Source organism: Peromyscus californicus, unplaced genomic scaffold (assembly GCF_007827085.1).
Source record: "Peromyscus californicus insignis strain IS unplaced genomic scaffold, ASM782708v3 Scaffold_10__1_contigs__length_136768540, whole genome shotgun sequence".
Lineage (NCBI taxonomy): Eukaryota > Metazoa > Chordata > Mammalia > Rodentia > Cricetidae > Peromyscus > Peromyscus californicus.
This window is the reverse complement of record NW_026294391.1, coordinates 84,593,449-84,615,019: the sequence shown is the minus strand read 5'-3', so window position 1 is coordinate 84,615,019 and position 21,571 is coordinate 84,593,449. Positions and strand designations below refer to the sequence as shown.

The window sequence follows — 21,571 nt, the reverse complement described above, 5'->3', positions numbered from 1 at the left end:
TTATGTTTGAAATACTTAAGTGGGTGATTATACCAAGGAGAGTTGATAGCACATTTGCTAGGGTTCCTGGTAGTGACTACCTGGCATGAAATCCACCCATGGCATATGGTCAGTACCTTGCCAACAAGAAAACTGAGGACCACTGGGTGGCGCAGGGATACCTAAAGGTGCTTGCCTGTAGGAGGGAATGTACGCTGTGAGAGTCCAGGGCTCAGTGATACACTTCCCAAACGCCCGGAAGGCCCCTGTGAAGAAACGGCGCGCAAGGATCAACAGCCTGCGGGAGTTGGGGCTGTTGCCCGCGGCCGCCGAGATGCGGCAAGCGACTGGGTGGACGCCACGTGGGGCTACTAGGAGGTGGTTCCGGGAGCGCTCGTCCCGGATAATTGCCTTTCTCCATCTGCACACACGCAGGCCAAGCTGGACCTCCCGGAGGTGCTGGAGCTGATGGCGTGCGCGGTGAGTAGCCGCTCCGTGTACCCGCAGGGGAGCAGGCCACTGGAGCCTGCTAGTGGGCTTGAGTACATTTGCTCAGCCAGCCCAAGCAGGGCTGGCCTCGTCTGTCCGGGCGTTGAACGCAGCGAACCCTAGGTCCTGCTGAGCGGGCGGTAGCAATAGCTGCTCACGGTGCAAGAACATTGCTTTGGACCCCCTGTTTTCGGGCCAGAGCAGAAACGCCTACAGGCAGAATCCAGGGAACTCCTTGCCGCCTGTTTACACACACAGATGTAAGTTCCACACACCAGGCGATCAAACCTCCTTCGCTGCCAAATTCTGGAACCACCTATTCTGGCTCTGCCACTATGTAAAGTCAGCAGCTTTTAGGGTCTGCTGGGAAACACCCTGGCTGGACTGGCTGGAGCCCCTGGTCTGAGGGGCTGGCCTGTGGAAGGGGCTCCTGTAATCCCATTTGCCCAGCCCCCAAGGTCCAGGGGACAAACCATCTCCAACCCGAAAAAAGCCCAACAGTTTAACTGAGTCAGGAGCCCTTTGAGGCTGGGTTTGAAGCTTGTGGCTCTGGGCAGCTCAACCACTGGCCTAATCCAATGTCTGGAGGCCCCGATGACCAACATCAGCCTAAGGCCTTCAGGAGTGTGCATGCTTTCCCAAATTTTAATTCCCTATGCCTAAAGTTCAGATGTGGCTAGGTGCAGGATGCCGTTGTACCCCCTTCCTCACCAGCAGTAAATTGGCTTGTAAGACAGCCTCTGATGACTGGCCTAGTCTTCATTCCTGTTTCTGAGGCACCCCTCGTGTGCCTGTGTATTGGTGTGCAGACCCCTTTTAGTTGTATTTAATTAGTATACAAAGTAATGGATTTTATTATGGGGTTTTCATACATAGTTTTTGCTGATTCTCTCCCCTGCCCCCGGCTCTCCAATTCCTTGCCCCCTCCCACTGTCCCCCACCCCTCTCCTGCTTTCATGTTACATGTATTTTGTAACCCTCTTTCTCTTTCTTCTACCCACTCCATGACCCTCCCTTAAGACCTCTTTTTTCTGCTCTTATGATCCGTTTTCTACTTTCATGACAGACAGACAGAAACACACAACACACACACCCTGAAGTAATACATTTATGGACCCTACAGCACTGAGGCAGATGGATAAGAGAATCTTGTAGAGTTATCAAAGCTTCCCACACTTGAGCAGACAAGATGGCTCAGCAGGTAAGGGTGCTTGTTGCCAAAGCCCAAGGCTTGAATTCCATCCCTGAGAAGATGGAAAGAAAAAAACAACTCCCACAAATTGTTCTCTGACCCCCATCATGTGCCCTTGACACACAAATAAACACATATAATTACAATTTTTTAAATAAGAGCTTTCTGCCTTCACCTGTGCCAGCGTTAAGTGCCAGGCACTGTGTGGTATCTGGAGACAGATACAGGAGTCACACTGATCCTCCACTGAACTAGGTACCAGTATCCTCGTGGGTAGGGTCAGTCAGGTCTTGGTAGTCCTGACCTGAACAGAAGCTTGAATTTGTCACTTCCGATGGATGACTAGAGCGGGCATGTTTATTCCTCAGCATTGCTTCGTTGGCAGAAAAGAGAAAGGCTCTCCATACAACTTGTTTGCCACACACTTGAGTTTGTGTTTTCAGCCAGTTGCTGCCAAACATTCCAACTGCATTAAGTGAAGAATTTCAGATTTAAGTTGAAGAAAAAGAAAAGATGGGCATGGTGGCACACACCTATAATCCCAACTTTCAGGATACCGAGCCGGGAAGATTGGGCTTTGGAAGCCAGCCTGGGGTACATAGTAAGTTTAAATCAGCAAGAACCATAGCAAGAAAGAGGAAGGGGACGAGAGGAAAGGTGGCATGTGTAAAATTTGAGAACATGAGCTTAGACTAGCCCAGGTATTGTGTTATCCTGCTTTGGATGGACATGGCTAATTATATAGTCCTCTTTTTGGTGAGCTTTTTTGTTGTTGCTTTTATTTTGTTTTTTGAGACAGGGTCTCTCTGTGTAGCCTTGGCTGTCCTGGAACTGACTAGGTAAACCAGGTTGGCCTTGAACTCACAGAGATCCTCCTGCCTCTGCCTCCCCAAGTGCTGGGATAAATGGCATAAGCCACCACTGCCAGGCTTTTGGGTGAGCTTTTGCTTGACCTTAGGCTCTTTGCCAAGTGGAGCGGCCATCAATTAGAACTCCAGATACAAGACAATGCCAACACTGTCTCTGGGTGTCATCCTTTGTTCTTGCAGAGTTAGAAAGAGATAGAAGTAAAACAGCCAGGGGGAAGGTAATGTTATTTCTCACGCCTCCTCTTGTTCTTCACTCTGAGCTCCCAACCCAGGATCCCCAGTCTTTGAAAGGAAAATGAATAAAACTTCTGGGGCTACCTTAGTTTGAAAAGTCTTGCTTGCTTCTACAGAATACAAGGTAAATTTAGAGATCCATGATGTTGTTTAGTCAGAATTTTTAAGCCTACTATAGAAAAAAATTAAATAGACGTAAGTGAAAGAAAACACTTTAAATGGATTTTTTCATTTAGTGAAAATGACAACATTCTGTACCAAAACTTTCCAATTTTTATGTAAATATAATATCACAGATCTCCTTGACTCTGATGTATTATTTGTGGTATAGTGTAAGAAATATATATTAAATTTATATTTGAAATATTAAAATATCAGAGTTATTTTATAGTGGAGGAAATATTACATATATAAATGTATTTCAGTGATGCAAGAGTGAATAATTCTACATTTCTACAGCTATGAAATGCAACCTAGGCTACAGTCACAACTAACTGCAGTATATATAATTGGTAACTTTTTATTTCTTTTTAATAAGTTTTGCTAGTCTTTATTTTGATTGTGTATAGATGTGTCTACACATGTGTATGTGCTTGTGAATGCAGGTGCCCGTGGAGGTCAGAGGCACCTGATCATCCTGGAACTGGAGTGAATAGGCAGTTGTGAGCTGCACAACATGAGTGCTGGGGACTGAACTCAGATTCTCTGCAAAAGCAGTACGTGCTCTTAACCACAAAGCCATTTCTCCAGTCCTGAACATTTTCAATTTATTATTATTGTGTGTGTATGATTGTGTGTGAACTCAAGTGCGCCATAGAGTGTATGTGGAGGTCAGAGGACAACTTGTTTGGTTCTCTCCTTCCACCTTTATGTGGTTTTTGAGGATCAAGCTCAAGTCATCAGGTTTACAAGGTAAGCACCTTGACCCACTGTGGTGGGCTGAATGAGAATGGCTCCCATAGGCTCATATGGTCCCCAGGTGGAGCAGCTGTTTGGGAGGTGTGGTCTTGTTGGAGAAGGTGTGTCATTGTAACTTTAAAGTTACAAAAGCCCAAGCCATCCAGGGTTAGTTCTCTTTCTGCCTCCTGCTTTCGGGTAAGGATGTAAGTGCTCAGCTACTGTTCCAGTGCCATGCCTGTCTGTCATGATGGTCATGGACTCACCCTCTGAAACTGTAAGCCCCAATAACCTCTTTCTTTTATAAGCTTCCCTGGTTATGGTGTTTTGTTACAGCAATAGAATAACTAAGACACCTACTAGGCCATCTTGTGAGTCCTATTTTTTTTATTTCTTAAAGGTAAATGAACATGGTAAATTAATAGGTGCTATCATATTGCATTTTGTACAATAGGTATTTATAAAAATGTATACCCATACACAAACACGTATGGTTCTGTAGAACACTTTTAGTTCAGATGTTGTGCTATCTCCAGTATTTCTCTTTTGAATGACTCTGGATTGCTTTGAGTACTCAAAAGTCTGTTATGCTTTCACATATATTTTAGATACTGATATTCTATTTCTGTGAAGAATGTCATTAAAATTTTGGGGGTTATTGTATTTGAATCTGTAGAACACTTTTGGTAATATAGTCATTTCCACAATATATAGCAATGTTAATTCTGCCTATTTTTTTCCTTCAGTGTTATAAAGTTTTTTATTGTAGAGGTCTTTCAGAAATCTCCTTGGTTATATTATTCCTAGGTCATTTTTTGAGGCTAGTGGACATTGAAGCAAGGACTTGGACACAAACCTGACTTCAGAGACCATACTCCTTCCATAATATTCATTCTGTCATTCATAAAGGGAGATTGGAACCCAGACTCTTGCTCAGTATACACTTCCCATACCTTCTGCAACCATCTAAAACTATGTTATAATAACAATTTTACTTCCAATTTTAAAATTTTTGTTTCGATAAATTACAAAAATAGTACATATAATTATCATATGTATTTCCCCTAGATTTTCCAAATTGTAGCATCTTTCATAACCACAGAAAAATTATCTGATACAGACCATCAGCATTGACATAAACATCTTTGAGAACCCTAGGGTTATTTTATTTTATTTAATCAATAATTAGATTGAATAAGTGATGTTTTAAAAGTAGTTTTGTCACCAGGCACCAGGTAAAACTTCTCTTACCAGCTAATTATGTGACTTTTGGCCATTACTTAACCTTCTTGAAATTCTACTTTCTATCCGATTAAGTAGAAATCTTAAAAACCACTGTAAAATTTAAGTTAGATAATATATAGGAATCACTGACCCATGGTAAGGAATGTGTAAATACTAAAAGTATTGTTGTTCTAACAGTCAACTGTAGTTGATGGCATGGAGAATGAGATTCCTGTCCTACCCACATGAAGAGACCCATTACTATATATTAAAGGTCACTTTTATACCTTTTTTGTGTACAATGTAAGAAATGATAGTGCATTCAGGCTCCAGTGTAAGGGTCCCACAGCAAAGTTCGGACTCTCATTTGCCTGGCTCTGAATATCTGTTTGTTCCTGAGATGTCCGTGTCCACACTTCATTTCAGCCTGGGAAAAGGAAGACTCATTTCTAATGTGACTAGCTGCCTGCATGGGCTAGATGGGTTCCTCATGGGAAGAGAATTACTTCTAAGGGCATAAATAGACCCTTCGGGGCCATTAATTTATAGTCTGTTGCAATTTTCAAAGAGAGTAGAAAGAAAGGGAGGTACATTCAGATTTTGAATTTTTCCTATAAAACCAAAAATATTTTTTGTATTCAAGATTAAAATTTCATTAAGAACTAGAATCATACCTCACCTTAAAATGGTGATATTATGAAACAGTTTACAACTTTGGTTCCTTTGTTATCACTCTGATTTTTAAAATTTTTCCATGCACTGTAAATTGAAAAACAAATCCAGTGAAGATAGTGTGAAATGCTGAAACATAAAGAAAATATGAATTCTAATCTTGCAATTGTTGGCAAAGGGCCACACACGCATAGGAAAGTTCATCACCATATTGGATATAATTTTGAAAGAAGCGATACTGACTGCAATAGGTTTGTGTTAGTTTGATCACTGACAGTCATCACTTAAGTTGCCTGGTCACGGATATTGCTGCTGTTTACCGGTTATTTGGTCTTTTGCTCAATGTCCTTGGTAGGGGGATGCCTTTGACTAAGATAATCTTGCTTTGTGTTTCACACCGTGTCTAATTATCCTGTCTGTTTAGTTTAAAATGTCTCTATCACTGCAATTGCTTCCACCAGCCCTTGGCATACTATCACTCACTATGTGATCATTCACCCCTAGTCAGTGAGGCAGTGGCTCCCTGCTGATTTCATTTGGCTGACTGTACTTTTAGACTTCTAAGAAGTTTCGAAAGTAGAAGAACCACAGACTAAGTTCCATCTTGTTTGGCTTAGACTGATATTCATTCTGAAATGGATTTGCTTAGTCTTCAGTATTTCTTGTATTTATTTTTATTATTTTATTATTATTATTCTTGTATTATTATTTATTCTTGTATTTGCAGTACTGTGGATTGAACCTAAGTCATCACACATTCTTCTCAGGTGTTCTGCTGCTTAGCGATTTCCCTCTCTTCACTTTGTATTTTGAGATAGGGTCTCATAAGGTGTTCAGACTGACCTTCAACACACTGTGAGCTCAGATAGACCTTGACTTTCTGATCTCCTTGCCTTAGCTTCTTGAATAAAGGGGATTACAGACCTATTGCATGAAGCCTTAGCATGTGTCCTTTTCAATTTTAACACACAGTTAGATGGGTACCTGGAGTTAGGACCTAACTTATAGGCAACTAAAATCTATTTGCTCTTAAACGCCACAATGAACCAAAAGTTGTCTCCCAACAAATATTAAACTAACTGGATAATCTAATATGCTAATACAGCCAGTCTTTGATTTCGTTCATCCATCTCTATTAAATATACATCTCTGCATTAAAGATAGATCTGGTTCACATGAACCTAAAGTTAGGAATTCTCAAATTAAAAGTTACATGTAACATGAGCTAAATTTTTTTTGGTAATTAAATATATGTTTCTGAAGGACTTGTCCCAATACGAATCAGAAATTTTTCTTATCATGTGTCATTTGGAGTTGTTCATCCTGTTATTTCTCCTTTCATTACTTCAAGATAATCAATTGCTAAATGTATAAGGGTAACATAGAAGGTACATGTTAGCATGACTAAACCATTCATTCCTTTATTGGAAGTCTGCTTAAGCTGATTCCAGAATAACTGAATGAATGGCATAGATTCTTGCTAAAATAAATAAATGTGTCATTAACCATGAGGACTGTTACAACTCATTTGGGATGATAGAGGCAAATCATAGTCTTTAGCACTGCTCTCTGCAATCTGGGAGAGTCATTTAATTCTGGAAGCTTGAATTTTTCTTTTTCTTACCTTTCTGCAGAATTGAGCTCTAGGCCCTAAGCAAGATCAAAGAGGGAAAGCAGCTAACAGTATCTTATATCAGCTTCTTCAGAGTCGATAGACTGGAGGAAAAGTGACTGGAAAAACTGTACTCATGACCACACATGTGAACTCTCAGGAAAGATACCAAAGGACAAACTCTTCTTGAGGTAAAAAAGCAACTTAAAGGTATGTGTATTTTTTCTGCCTGGGTTTTTGTAGCCATCTGTTCCAGAACTAAGAAAAGCATTTATTTTGCAGTTAATAGTAGTTCATTTCTAAAAGTGTCTAAAAGTTCATTCTATAAGTGTCTCTTACTTCTTGGGATAATACTATATAATGACGGACAGAGCACAGGATTTTGCTCTGAAAAGACCTTATCTGTAAACCTGACTTTTCCATGTACTATATATTTGAGTTTAAAGTTACTTAACTTTATCATATGCAGACTAGCAATTAAATATTTATTAGGTAAGATTATTATGAGACTTGAAAAAGATAATATAGGTGAAGGTATTATTATGTAGTAGAGAAACAACAAACATGCCTTATCTCAGTCCATTATATATTAAAATAATATCATTTGTATTTTTGTGATGAAAACTGGGCATGTGGACTTCTTTTGTTATTCTGTGTCTAATATTGACAAAGCAGGCTGGGACAGAGCAAAAGATTGTGGGCCTGGTTGGGACTAAAGGGTTGATATGATTTGGGTGGGATGAAGTCAGGTGGACATAATGGGCTTTGCTGGCACACAAGATGTGCATCCTGGCTGAAGCCTCGAGGTTGGGGACACTTCAGGCAGAGCTGACCAGAGTAGGTGGGGCACTGGGTGTGGGACACAGGCACTAGATCTGGGGATTAGGGAGGGTGCCTGGATGGGAGGATCAGGTGGACTCACCAGGCTGGGCCCTAGTACAAGATGTGCAGGATCTGACTTGGCAGAGAGGCTGGATGCGGCATAGTGTGGATGAAGTGCCAGGAGGTACTGGGGCTCCTGTACTGGCCACAGGGTATGTACTGGGGCTAAGACATTCGTCTTTGAAGTTATTTTGTCAGGTTTTGCCACAGCAATGTTAAAGGTTACTAAAATAAGGTTTTAACACATACTACCATATGCACTTGTATATACATAGCACGTACACTTCTAAAAGTAGCCATAAGAAACTGGTTCTAGTTGTTTCATGTAGACACCAGAAGAGGGCATCACATCTCCTGGAATTGGAGTTACAAACGGTTATGAGCCACCAAATGGATGCTGAGAATCAAACCCAGGTCCTCTAGAAGAGCAACCAGTGCTCTTAAATGCTGAGCCATCTCTTCAGCCCCTAGTTTTAATTTTTTGAGGAAGCTCCAAACTGATTTCAATAATATTAATTGTGCTCCCACCAGAGAGAATAATGGTTCCTCTTTCCCCACATTTTCTACATTTATTGTCAGTGTCCTTGAAAATAGCCATTCTGACTGGGAGAGGTGGTAAATATCCTACCATAGAAGTATTTTCACATTCACATTTATTGCTATTCTACATACCATAGCAAGGAAATAGAACCAACCTAGATGTCCATTAATAAATGAATGGGTAATGAAAATGTGGTACATTTACAAAATGGAACATTATTCAGCTGTAAAGAAAAAGGAAATCATGAAAATTTCAGCAAAGTATATTAAGTGACATACCAAATTCAAGAAAAACTGCATGTTCTCCTTCATATGTGGATCCTAGCTTATAGTGTCTCTGTGTGTGTGTATGTTGTAAGCGCATACAGAACATAACATTTAAAAAAGAAACCAAGACAGGGTAATATTAGGTGATGAGGAAGGATGGAATGTAGGCAAAAGAACACATGAGTCATGGATGAGGATATAATGCTTTTTTTTTCTAGTTTCAACGCTGTCATAGTTTTTTTTTTCTTTTCTGTGGAGGATATGTCCAAAAATGTAATCGATAGTTGAAATATAAAACCTGAAGGGAAGTTCCATGACTTCAGAATGGCCATTTTAACTGTACAGAAGTTCATTAAGATGGACAGAGTTTGAGACTAGGCAAATATTTATTTGAGTGGCTACCTTAATTGAGCTGTGTAATGTTTTTATTTGTGAGTTCATTACAATAAAGTGATTTTAGTTAATAACAAAATAATTTTAAGATTTCAAAATCCTGCCAGTCAGTGGTAGCACATGCCTTTAATCCCAACACTTGGAAGGCAGAGGCAGGCAGATCTCTGTGAGTTCAAGGCTAGCCTGGTTTACAGAGTGAGATCTAGGACAGCCAGTGCTACACATCACAGTGAAACCCTGTCTCAAAACACCAAAAAAAAAAAGATTTCAAAATCACTGGAGATTAGTAATCATAAAGATGGGTAATTTATGAGACCTAATACTTGAATAACACAGAAATGATGTACTAAAAATGAAGATAAGCAAATGTGTAGAATATATCCGGGGTAACAACCACAACATTCTGCATTATCCACTTACAGAGATACAAGAACCTCTTGTGGCAACTGGTCTCAATACAGACACAGCATGAGAAAAGCAGAAATACCTTCCAAAATAACTTGACTATAAATTAGCAGAAGGCTCAATAGAATTTCAATGCGTAAAGTTATTTTTCTCTTCTTTAAACTCTGTTCTGGCTTGGATGTAAAATATCCCCAGAGTGCCATGTATTTGAACACTTGATCCTCTGCTGGTAGTACTCTATGTATAGGTTGAGGAATCTTTAGGAGTTGGGGGTTAGCTGGAGTAGGTACATCACTGGGAAGCAGCCTTGAGGATTATACCCCAACCTTGCTCCCAGTCCCATATTTACTTCTCAGAACTATATAACAAACAGATGCTATATACTCTTGCCATCTAGGGTAGATCCCAAGGCATTGTGCCTTCCCTGCTCTGATGGGCTATATACTCTCAAATCTTCTGAGCCCAATTAAATCCTTCCTCCCTTAAGTTGCTTCTGTCAACTATTCTGGTACAGTGAGAACAAGAGTAAATAATGTAGAAAATTGGTACTGTGAGTGGGGTCACTGCTATGATAAGCCTGGCCATGTGATTCACTGCCTTCAGAACTTGTTAGTGAGAAGCATGTGGAAGAATTTGGAGCTATGGACTAGAGAAGCCCTAAAATATAGTCAGCAGAATTTAAGGGACCATTCTGGTAGGAGTTCAGAAAGCCAAAACCCAAATATGACAGTGGAAGTGAAGGCCTGGCACCTGAGGTTTCAGAAGGGAATAGGGACTTTATTGGTAATTGGGCTCCATGTCACTCGTCTTACATTCTGGCAAAGAATCTGGGTATATTGTCTTCATGTCCTGAAAATTTGAGTGAGGCTAAATTCAAAGATACTACACCAATTTATTTGGAGGAGGAAATTCTAAGACTGCATAACATTAAGTTTATGGCATGATCACTTTTCTGTACTTTTAGCCAGGTTCACCATGGGAATGGAGAGAAAACAGCAGAGCAGAAAGATGTAAAAATGTACCATTTGGTAAGGAAAGGAACCTATTTAAAATAGTAGACATATCATGTGTAGACAGTAACTATAATTGTTAAAGTGTTTGGTATCATTAAAAAGCAACCACAAAATTTGCACTGAAACAGTGAGTGTGGTGCCTGACGGGTAAGACCCAAAGTTCCAAGGTATAATACAAACTCATTTTGAACACCTTGATTTAAAACTAGAGTGCTGGAACTGGAGAGATGTCTCAGTAGCTAAGATCACATACTGTTCTTGCAAAGGACCTGAGTTCAGTTCCCAGTACTTAAGTTGGGTGGCTCACACCTGCTATAACTCCACTTCCAGTTCCCATGCCCTCTTCTGATCTCCATGGGCAACCACATGCACATGCACATGTCTGCACCCCATGCCTCCCTGCATACAAATTAAAAATCAATAAAATAAATAAAAGTAGAATATTTGAAAAGAGAAGATCCCCCACCCCAGAATACCTTGCTCAAACAGGGAAATATTTTCCCAATCAAGCACTTGGAGGCCACTAGAGCCATTGTGTACCAGGGCCAGGCCACATTTCAAGCTGGAAGCAAAACTTGTTAGTGTCATCCATGTGGTGCTAGTTTAACAAGCATACTAAATGCAATAGTTATGTGATTATGAAGACTTGACTGAAACTTCGGAGGGAAAAGCCTTTGAGGCTAGATGATGTTTAACAGTCATATGCTCTGAAGAGAGGCCCTGATAGGCTGGTGTGTACAGCTGTTAGTGAACCCTAAGGCTGTAATATAGGCACTAGGATAAAGGAGATGCCAGAAATGTTGAACATCTGCTGAGGGAAGTTGAAAACATTGAGTAGAGTTACCCCAAGAGAGAGAATGTGTATGTTGCAGGAAGCAAGGCTGGAGAGCCAAGGTTACCTAAGCCTGCCTATCACAACCTACATTATGCTATCATGAGCTCTAATGTTGAACATGGAGCTGTAAAGATTGATTATCCTGGGGGGTTCTGGTCTTGTTTATCTCTGCTCTTACCTTGCTCTTCTTCCATTCCTTACTTTTGAAATGAGAATGTTTATTCTGTGCCATTGTATATTGGAAGTATGTAACTTGGATCTTTTATTTTCTTTAAATTATTTTTATTTTATGTGTATAGGCGTTTGCCTGCATGTAAATGCACCAGGTGCATGCACTGCCCACAGAGGCCAGAAGAGGGTGTTATATCCACCACTACTGGAGTTACAGATGGTTGTGAGCTGCCATATAGGTGCCAGGAACTGAACCTAGGTCCTCTGCAAAAGCAGCAAGTGTTCTTAAACACTGAGCCATATCTCCAGCCCCTGGATTTTTTTAAACTAGGTCTTAAGGATAAGAGTTTGCCTGAAACTTTGGATTTTAAAGATTTGGGTCTCCTTATACTGGTGTTGAGAATATTAAGACTACAGGTATTTTTGAAGTTGGACTAAATACATATGTCATTATGAGATGGCCATGAGCCTATGGAGGCATACTACAGTTTGAATATAAGGCTCCTGTGTTTGAACACTTGGTCCCCAGCTGGTGGTGCTGTTTGGGGAGGTTTCAAAACTCTGAGAAGGTGGAGCTGAGCCGAGGAAGTCCAAGTCCATCACTGGAGGCAGGTCTTGAGGGTTATAGCCTGGACCTGCTTCCAGTTCCATCTCTGCTTCCTGGCCCAAGTTATGCATCATCAAGCTGCAATGCACACTCGCTGCCATGGATGGAGTCCCCGCTGCCATGGATGGAACTCCCGCTGCCATGGAAGGAGACCCCGCTGCCATGCCTTCCCTCCCAAGATCAACTGTACCTCCTCAAACTGTAAGCCAAACTAAAACCTTTCCTCCCTTGAGTGTTTCTAGCAGGTATTCTCTCACAGTGAAAAGAAAATTAATATGAATGCTAACCAGTTTCTAATATTTGATCATCAACATTTATGATTTAGAAGAATGATCTGATTCTCTAGCACTGGCAGAAAGTAGAAAGCTTTTAATTATTTGATCCCCATTATTTTGGTAGATAGCTTAAGAACAATCCCAATTCTGCTAGTGCCCTGTAGCTAAGACCAGACAGGGAGATAAGGTATTCTGAGACTTTCCAGCTCGGTAGGTGATTTTGCAGATGCATTTCAGACAGCTTCCATAAATTCTCCTTGCGTCTAAAGCCCTGTGGTTGGTGATAACAGAGCTACTGTAATGCTTCTATTTATAAAAAAAAAAAAAAAAAAAAAAAAAAAAAAAAAAAAAAAAAAAAAAAACACTATTTTCCCTCCCAAGAGCCTGTCTTTGTGAAGTCTAATTACCCGAGATCACTAAATCTAACATTTGGAATGTAAATGACTCTTTATAAGGGTGTGGACTTATAAGATGTAAATTTCCAAGAAAAGTCTTCCTACCACCTTGAGAGCTTAACCAAGGGATTGTCTCAAACTATAATCATTTGCTTAAAGAGGAGCTGAGAAGCTCTATTATTCTTTTTGTGAATCTTATGGACTAAAACAACTACCTCAGTTTGCAGATGAATTTAGGATGAGCTGAAATGAAAAAAGAAACATTAAAATTGTGCTGAAGGACATGTTAAAAATTGTTGTATAACCTGTGCCAAATGTCCTACTTTATATTAGATAAAAATTATAGGAGGCCATTGTTTGGGATTCTAAGCTTCTGCAGGAAGCCCCAACAGAGCATAATAAATATTGAAATATTGTTACTCATACCGAAGCAAGTTATCTGACCTTCCAAAAATGATAGGCAATAATGTAATTTCTCAGACAGGCCAGTTATAGTAGGCATGAAAACAAAATCCTCCCTGTTTCCAATCTTTATCCCAAAAAGCAACCTGAAGTAACCTAAAGTTAACCAATCAGTGTGTTTTCTTTTGTTCTCTCTATATATCTTCTGCCAAAGGAACCCTGAAAGAACTAATCCGGTTTGTTATTTGTGTATGCTTTTTTCAGCTTCTCTTCGTTTATCAATCTTCTGCTCACTTCACTGGAACATGTCTTTCTGTTTCATGAAATGAAATGCTGCTGAGTCAAGCACCACAAAGTCACTTAGAGATCTTTGAGATAAATTTGTTGTATTTTGCCTTTTGACATGACATCAGTCTCGTTCAGATTGCCTATGTGCACATAACTTGAGTATGCTAATTAAATAATCAAACATAATTATTTTCTATGCTTTATAGAGTATCCTGTGTTGGTAGCATTTTTACTTCCTGAATATGATGGCTACCAGCAGATATAAAACAGGGTGAAAAATGTTAGAAGTCAAAAGTCCAGGCAATGTATATAATACCTACTTATCTAGACTTGAAAGCAGCTAGAAGTCTGAATTCACAAACAAATCAAATCCCAGGTAAAACTCCCAACTAGAAACCATGCCTGCAGGCAGAAGACATAGAATTGTAAGGTATGTGGAATGGAGCGACCCTGGCACCAAGCACAGATAGCTATGTCAAGGACATTCAGGGGAGAATAAACACTGAAAAACAAGGAAAAGAGGGTAGTCAGATGTTCAAGTACAGTCAGCATTTCTTCCAGGGCCAAAGTGGATGAGGTAAAGCAAAATGCAAATACATTGTTTCCTATATTGAAAGAAGAGTATGTACAAAGTTGTGCTGGCCAGAGGATGCATGTGTATACTGTGACCAATCATAGGGCTGGCCAGGAGCACCAGAAAGAACAGAAGGGAAAGTGGACATTTCTACCAACATGACAGTTTTTCTAGTCCATTAAAACTAATTCCAGCCAGGCGGTGGTGGTGCACGCCTTTAATCCCAGCACTCGGGAGGCAGAGCCAGGCGGATCTCTGTGAGTTCGAGGCCAGCCTGGGCTACCAAGCGAGTCCCAGGAAAGGCGCAAAGCTACACAGAGAAACCCTGTCTCGAAAAACCAAAAAAAAAAAAAAAAAAAAAAAAAAAAAAAAAAAAAAAAAAAAAAACTAATTCCAACTCTCCATTTACTTTTTGGTAACTTTAAGATGAGTAATTTCACCAAGCAACATCTGCCACAAACCTGAAAAGAACTCTAGCTTACTTAGTTCTACTTTTAAAACATTAACATAAGCAGGGATCTGGTTAAAATATGCTAACTGCATATGGTGAAAAAACTGATGCTGCTATTTTTTTTTTTTTTTTGAGTTTTGAGACAGGGTTTCTCTGTGTAGCTGTGGAGCCTGTCCTGGAACTCGCTCTGCTAGACTAGGCTGGCCTCGAACTCACAGAGATTCACCTGCATCTGCCTCCCGGGTGCTGGGATTAAAGGTGTGTGCCCCCACTGCCCAGCTGATGTAGCTATTTTAAAAGGATAAATTCAAATTTTCACACAGAAAAAATATTTATTTTATGTAATTTTAAAAATTTAACTAGTACATACAGGTAAGCCTACATCATCATATGTCCCGTGTGTCTGTTCTGATGATTTTCTGTCTTACACCAGTTATTAAATATTTTCAATGTTTTCTTTCTATATATGCAGAAAATGTTCACCGAAGATCTAGCTGTGATATCTCTCACTCCTGTGTGCTCTAGAAATCTACTTTATTGTCCTTTAAACAAAAAACAATAACACTAAAAAGAAAAAATAAGAGCTAATCCATGTTGCCCATTTCCCTCAGGGTGTAAGCAAGTGATTCTCAAATCTCACAGTGAACTAGAACCGTCCAAGTCCTTTAGAGCTAGAGAAATTTTCTTTTAATTGAGTGTGGTAGGTATGGACACAAATATATCTTATACATATTCCAGGTGAGTCTAATATGCACTCAGAATTGAGAATCTGCCAGGAACACAGACGAGAAAACTAGACTACTTGAACTTGAACTTGAATCTTGGCTCTGTCATTTATTCCTCATATAGGCAAAATACTTAAGATTCTCTGTACTTCAGTTTTCTCACCTGACAAAAGCCCATGAATGTTAGTAGCAACTGTCTCTTACAGTTTTGTGAGATTGACCCTATGTACCCCATGTACACATAAAATGTAAGATGAAGTTTCTTCTGCCCTCTGGTAAGTATTGTCACCCAGGATCTGGTAGCAGCTCCTCATTTAGCATCTGTAATAGAGTGCTGCCAAATTTATGTCCTATTTAATAATATATTATTTACAAAAATTATTTTGAAACATCTTCCCTCAAAAATGCAGCCTTTGAACATATGAGATCTACTCCCTGAAAACAGGAACTTTTAGCTAACTGAACTTTAAAACATTGTTCTAGACAATGACAACCTACTTAAGCTGAAACCTTTTCTGGTACCATATAGAATAGCATCTTGGGGCAGGAGGAAGTTCTGAATTTTTCAGTGAGCCTCATTCATTCTATTATCTGTCCTCCATCCATGTGGTAATCTGGCATAATTTCTGAAAGGTTAGATGATGTATGGTAGAATGGGGAGACTGAATTAACAAGAAGGTAGTGTTACATTTGGGTGTTGTATAGCTAGATGCGTAAGTGGGAAGTAGCCCTCTTATAGCAAGGAAGAACGATGACAAAAGGTTAAGGAACAAAAAGGCAAGTTCAAAAGAAATCTAATATCTAAAAACATGTAATGAAATTCTATTTCATTTAGGAACTTATTTCTTCACCAATAAAATAAAAATTAAAATGTACACAGGTAAAACATTAAAAGAAATGTTAAAATATACATATATTAAGGGGTATTGTTCCTGGCACTTACATTCTCAAATTCTCAGCACATGTTCTTTGCATATCATTATTCCTCCCAGCCACTCAGAAGAATGAAGATTAGAAGAGATTGGGGGAAATTTAATGCATTTTGTCTAATCCAATGCCCTATCTCTTGTGCCATAATATGAATAGACGCTATATAGATTCTCTGCTTCTACTTAAAATGGGCAGCCCAGGAATTTGATTGGTTAGCTCTGCCACGTGGTAAGTGATTGACATATTGGCATTTTTGCAAGACCATTTAGGTAATCTCTAAAGATAATGGGGCTTTTTCTATTGCTTTCATCTGTAAGCCCTCATCAGACTTGTTCTTGTTGTGTTCACAGCAAAGCAGGTTTTTGTTTTTTTGTTTTTTGCCTGTTTTGGGTTGTATTGGGTGTTTTGTTTTGTTTTGAGACAGGGCCTCACTATTTGCTCTAGCTGTCCTGGAATGCACTGTGTAGACCAGGCTGGCCTCAAACTCACAGGAGATCTGCCTGCCTCTTCCTCCTGAGTGCTGGGATTAAAGGTGTGTACCTCCATGCCAGCTGCCAAGTAGGTTTTGTTTCGGAGGATTTGTTGTTGTTGTTTTTAAACCACATCATACTGCTTCAAATGATTCGATCTTATACCCATGGCCCAGTATCCAAGCCACTTTCACATTTTATTTATTCTGTGTATGAATTTGTGTCTTGATCTGTTTGAATGAATACCACAGCCTCAATAATTAATAAACAAGGAAACGTAATGCCTACAGCCCTAGGAATTCTGAGATGGAGGTGCCAGTAGGTTTGGGGCTTAATGAAGGCTCATCTGTCACAGAATCCCCCTCCCAGCTGTCTTCACATGGCAGAAGGGCAAAGGGGGGCGGGGAGAAGAAGCTCTATCAAGCCTCTTTTATAAGGATGCTAATGTCATCTGGTCGCTTGCAAGAAGTCCCACCTTTTAATACCAATGAGAAGTCAGTTTTAGCATATGAATTTGGAAGGACACAAAGTTTCAGACCAAAGCCAATGGTGAAGAATTTGTGACATAAGTTTTGTCATCATGCTGCCTTTTTTTTTTATCTTGGTAACATACACCCTTTTATTTCACTAACTTCTCGTAACAAATACACAAGCAAGTAATATTACCTTTAAATTGTTTCATCACTATCATTAAGTCTCCATTGGTATTTGTAAGGATTGACTAAAGTATGGTGATTGTGCTATGGCTACTGCAGGGGATGCTGCCTGATTCTGTGCCAGGCTCCAAGCTTGTTCCTTGAAAAACGTATTCCAGTTATTCCCTGCAACTTTGATGTACGGCATTATCGTTTCTATTCACTAGATGGCAGTCTTGGGTAATATAGTAACTATAGAAAGATTTACACTGCAATCCATGTCCTTATGATACTATAGTCAATCTTATTGCCTTTAGAATTGCTCATCCACATCAGGTACTGACTATGTAAGTCATCTATACCGTGTGTTTGAATGTTTAATATGGAGGACTATTAATAAATAAAGAGGGTGGTGCATGCTGGTAGGACTTCCTGAAGGAGGGGCAGGAGGATCACGAGTTTGAGGCCAGCCTGAGCTACACATTTGAGCTGGGCATAGTGGCGTGCACCTTTAACCCCAGCACTCAGGAGGCAAAGGCAGGTGGATCTTTGTGAGTTTGAGGCCAGCCTGGTCTACTTAGATATTTCCAGGACAGCCAGGGCTACCCTATCTCAAAAACAACATACAAATAAATAAACAAACAAACCAAAAGGTGTAAAGTGTTTTTAAGTCATGTGGATTCTGGAAAATAAAAATGTGGCTTGATTTTGTGTTAAGGAAACAGCTGGATAGAAAGGTTGAGTTTATCAGCTGAGCTTTTGTGACCATAGTCATCTTGTGAAAGTGGCACACTGGTTGTCTTGTCATCAATGTCTTAATCAACTAGAACCTTACTAACCTGGTCTCTTGTACGTGGAGGTCTATTTGGAAATTCAGCTGGTTTACATTTTAAATTCTGGTACTGTGAGGAAGGACTGAAATACAACTCACTACATTATTATTTGAGTATAGAAAGGGGGCCCCTGGTTGTGAGTATATGGATATATGCACACATATGTATGTATAATAGGAGAGAAGATAGTGCCCTTACGCAATAGATACGTGTTGATTTGATGGAGACTTCGGTTAACTGTCATTGAGTTAACTCTCATATGTTAATCTGGATCCCATCTTGTAGTGAAATGATAACTATTAACTTCAATTCAGGGTGCATTAACTACTTTAACAAGCATCTCATAAAGGTGGAACCAGTATCAGAGCTACTGAATGAAGACCTCAACTCTTGCCAGTAACACCGGGTGCTTCTTGATGCCAATATACTTTAGTATTATAAACCAAAGGGTGTTTAGTTAAGACAATTCACCTACACCCCACATTACCTTCCTGTGCAATTATGGATACTTGAGAAACAAAGTAGATGAAACCTTACTGCTATGTGAAGTAAAGGGGACAGGTGATAGGTCAGGTTTATAGAAGGCTGTTAAAGTTCCTCAGTTAGGCCTATCAGAAAAGGTGTCCTGAATTCACTCTAGTGGTCTCTCAAGCAGTCAAAATACTTGTTTTTTTGCTAAATCCCACCTCACCTTTAAGAAGAGTTCTTGTGCAGGTACATGTGCAGGCATGAATAGCAGGGAAGAGAGAAGAGCATGTCACATTTTCAAAATTCAGTAGTTACAGGATTAATTGCACACTAGAGTTGGTAAAGAAGAAAAGAACATATTCTAACATGTTTCCTTGTGTTGTCAAACCTCTGGGCTTATTGTTATTTAGTAGAAAATTTCCTGTTGTGTTCCAAAAGTAAAAGATGATGGTACAAAAACCACAGCACGGTGCCAAAATTGCTAGATGGATAAATGAACTCAGGAAACCCATGCTGTTTTATTCAGCCATTGCCTCCACAGTGACTGTTACCGGCCATTTGCTTTGTGCGCTTGGGTTTTTCTTTTTCACACCTTAGTAGACTGCTAATAATAACTGGATGGTGTCAACTGATTGCATTATTCTCTCTTCTCACCGCTCACTATCCCTTCTGTAGTAGATGCTCTCTAGTGAGCATTAGTACACAATACAAAGATTTTCACTGTTTACTGACCTCCTATTCGTCTAGTCCCATGCCTTCTCCCCCAATACTACCTTGTACCTGATACTCCAGTCATTCCTTCTGCAGTACTCAGATCATTTTGATAAGTCATTTTTCACTATGTATAAATTTACAAACATTTCACTTTTGCTTTGAAACAAAGTAAATGCCTCTTCACCTTGTGCCAGTGCTAAGCAAAGCCATCCATAAATCAGGTTAGGTCATTTTCCTTCCGTATTCACCAAGACCAGTAATAATGTGGAAATCTGGAACTCCCTGCACATTCTAGAGCTGCATACGCCAATCTTAGAAAAACCACTTTCATCATACAATGAGTTATCATTGGGCCCATTCAAACAGATAATTGTGTAAGTTTAAAAGTATTACATTTGGAGTGGGAAATTTCTGCTCTATACTAATTATTTGATAAATGATCAGCTGTTCTGTGTGTACCAAGGCCCAATAATATGCCAGAGACTCCTTTTTAACTCACGTCTAATTTTTCACTGCAGATAGCATGCCCCTGTTCCAGACCATCAAAGATTATGCTGTAAATTTCTTGTGATAGTTATCACAAATTGCATATGGAATCTGTTCCCTCCTCATCTATTCTAATACCATTAAGAGCCATTAGATCACTGTTTATCAACCTGTGGGTCATGACCCCTTGGCATCACATATCAGATATCCTGCATTTCAGATGTTTACATTATGATACATAACAGTAGCAAAATTATAGTTATGAAGTAACAATTAAATAATTTTATGGTTGGGGGTCACAACATGAACTGTATTAAAGGGTCCCAGCATTAAGAAGGTGGAGAACCACTGTATTAGGTCATATGGCCCAAATAGCAGAGTTACTTTTGTTCCAATATAGACCTGCTACAGGGTCTTTTCCTGATTTTGGTCCTACTAGAAGTTAGTATATTTGCATGTCACTCACTCAGTAAATGTAAATGCATCAGAGCAACAATTCCAACTTAAGTATTTTACCTTCACAAAAAGAGGTCTAGGTCTACTTAGTGGTGGATAACACAAAAAACATTATAATATGTGTTGTGACTTTCCATGGTTTTCCAAGTACATTCTGAAAACTATTGGACCCCTCAAAACTTCAGTGACATGAATCTCAGATAGTCGTATTCATCACATGCGCCAATACTTGAGTATAACTATCAATTCTTTCTCACTCGGTACAATTATTGGTGTTATCTGTATAGTGGATTAAATACTGTCCTTCAGAATATCCATATGATCCACATCTTTAAAACAAAGTGGGAGTGTTAATATATCCCTGAGGCAAAGCCATCAATTATTTGTGTTGTCTAAATAATGTGAATGTAATTTACTCCTGTTTGTTTTTCATGGAAAATAATTTTATTAGATTGATGGCTACATACCATGTATCTGAAGTCATGTTAATCTCTCCTAGCACAGATACCATGTCTAGTATGGAGAAAGTATCTTGTTCTGAATGTTTGGTAATTCTTTCCTTTTTCATAATATCTTGGGATTTTTATAATGGCATAGACTGGCTAACTAAATAGGGAAGTGACTGGCATCATTTCCTATGCATCATCAACTCTTTAAGGATAGCATGAATTTCTGTTGTTCACCACAGAATTTTCTATAGGTGATTTTTGTTGCTGTGTAATTTACTGTTTTGGGTATAGTAGCATCTTCAGAGATTTCACTTACAGATATTCCCAGAATCAGAACACCTTTTTCTTCACAGATTAAGGATGTGCTGGTTAGCATTAACTGTCAACTTGATACAACCTAGAATCACCTGCGAAGAGTCTTAATGAGGAATTCTCTAGATCAGGTTTGCCTGTGGGCATGTTGCCAGTAGACTGACTTGACTGTTACTTGCCCAGTCCACTATGGGCAGCACTATTTCCTAGGCTGGGTCCTGAACTATATAACACTGTAGAAAGTGAGCAAGCAAGGACCCACATATTTTTTTTCCCTGCTCTTGATAATGGATGTAATCCTTAATATTCTTCCTTGACGTCCACACCATAATGGACTATAACCTGGAACTGTAAGCCAAATAAGTCCTTTCTTCCCCAAGTTGCTTTTAGTCAGGTTATTTGTCAGAGCAACAGCAATTGAAGACCA

At 39.5% G+C, this 21,571-nt stretch overlaps 1 protein-coding gene across 3 annotated transcripts in view; it reads left to right on the top strand.

The window, feature by feature from the left end:
* The first annotated feature begins 203 nt into the window (after positions 1-203).
* Zmat1 (zinc finger matrin-type 1) overlaps positions 204-21,571 on the top strand; it is a 59,998-nt gene continuing 38,630 nt past the window's right edge. Inside the window, exons 1-3 of one of the 3 annotated variants that reach the window (XM_052735896.1) lie at positions 204-459; positions 7,191-7,378; positions 12,204-12,482. In XM_052735896.1, the coding sequence (XP_052591856.1) occupies positions 12,347-12,482 (136 nt within the window). In that variant the 5' untranslated portion in view covers positions 204-459; positions 7,191-7,378; positions 12,204-12,346. Of the gene's footprint in view, positions 460-7,190; positions 7,379-11,802; positions 12,483-21,571 lie in introns of all 3 variants that reach the window. The other 2 variants (XM_052735892.1, XM_052735906.1) reach the window with 2 other exon arrangements.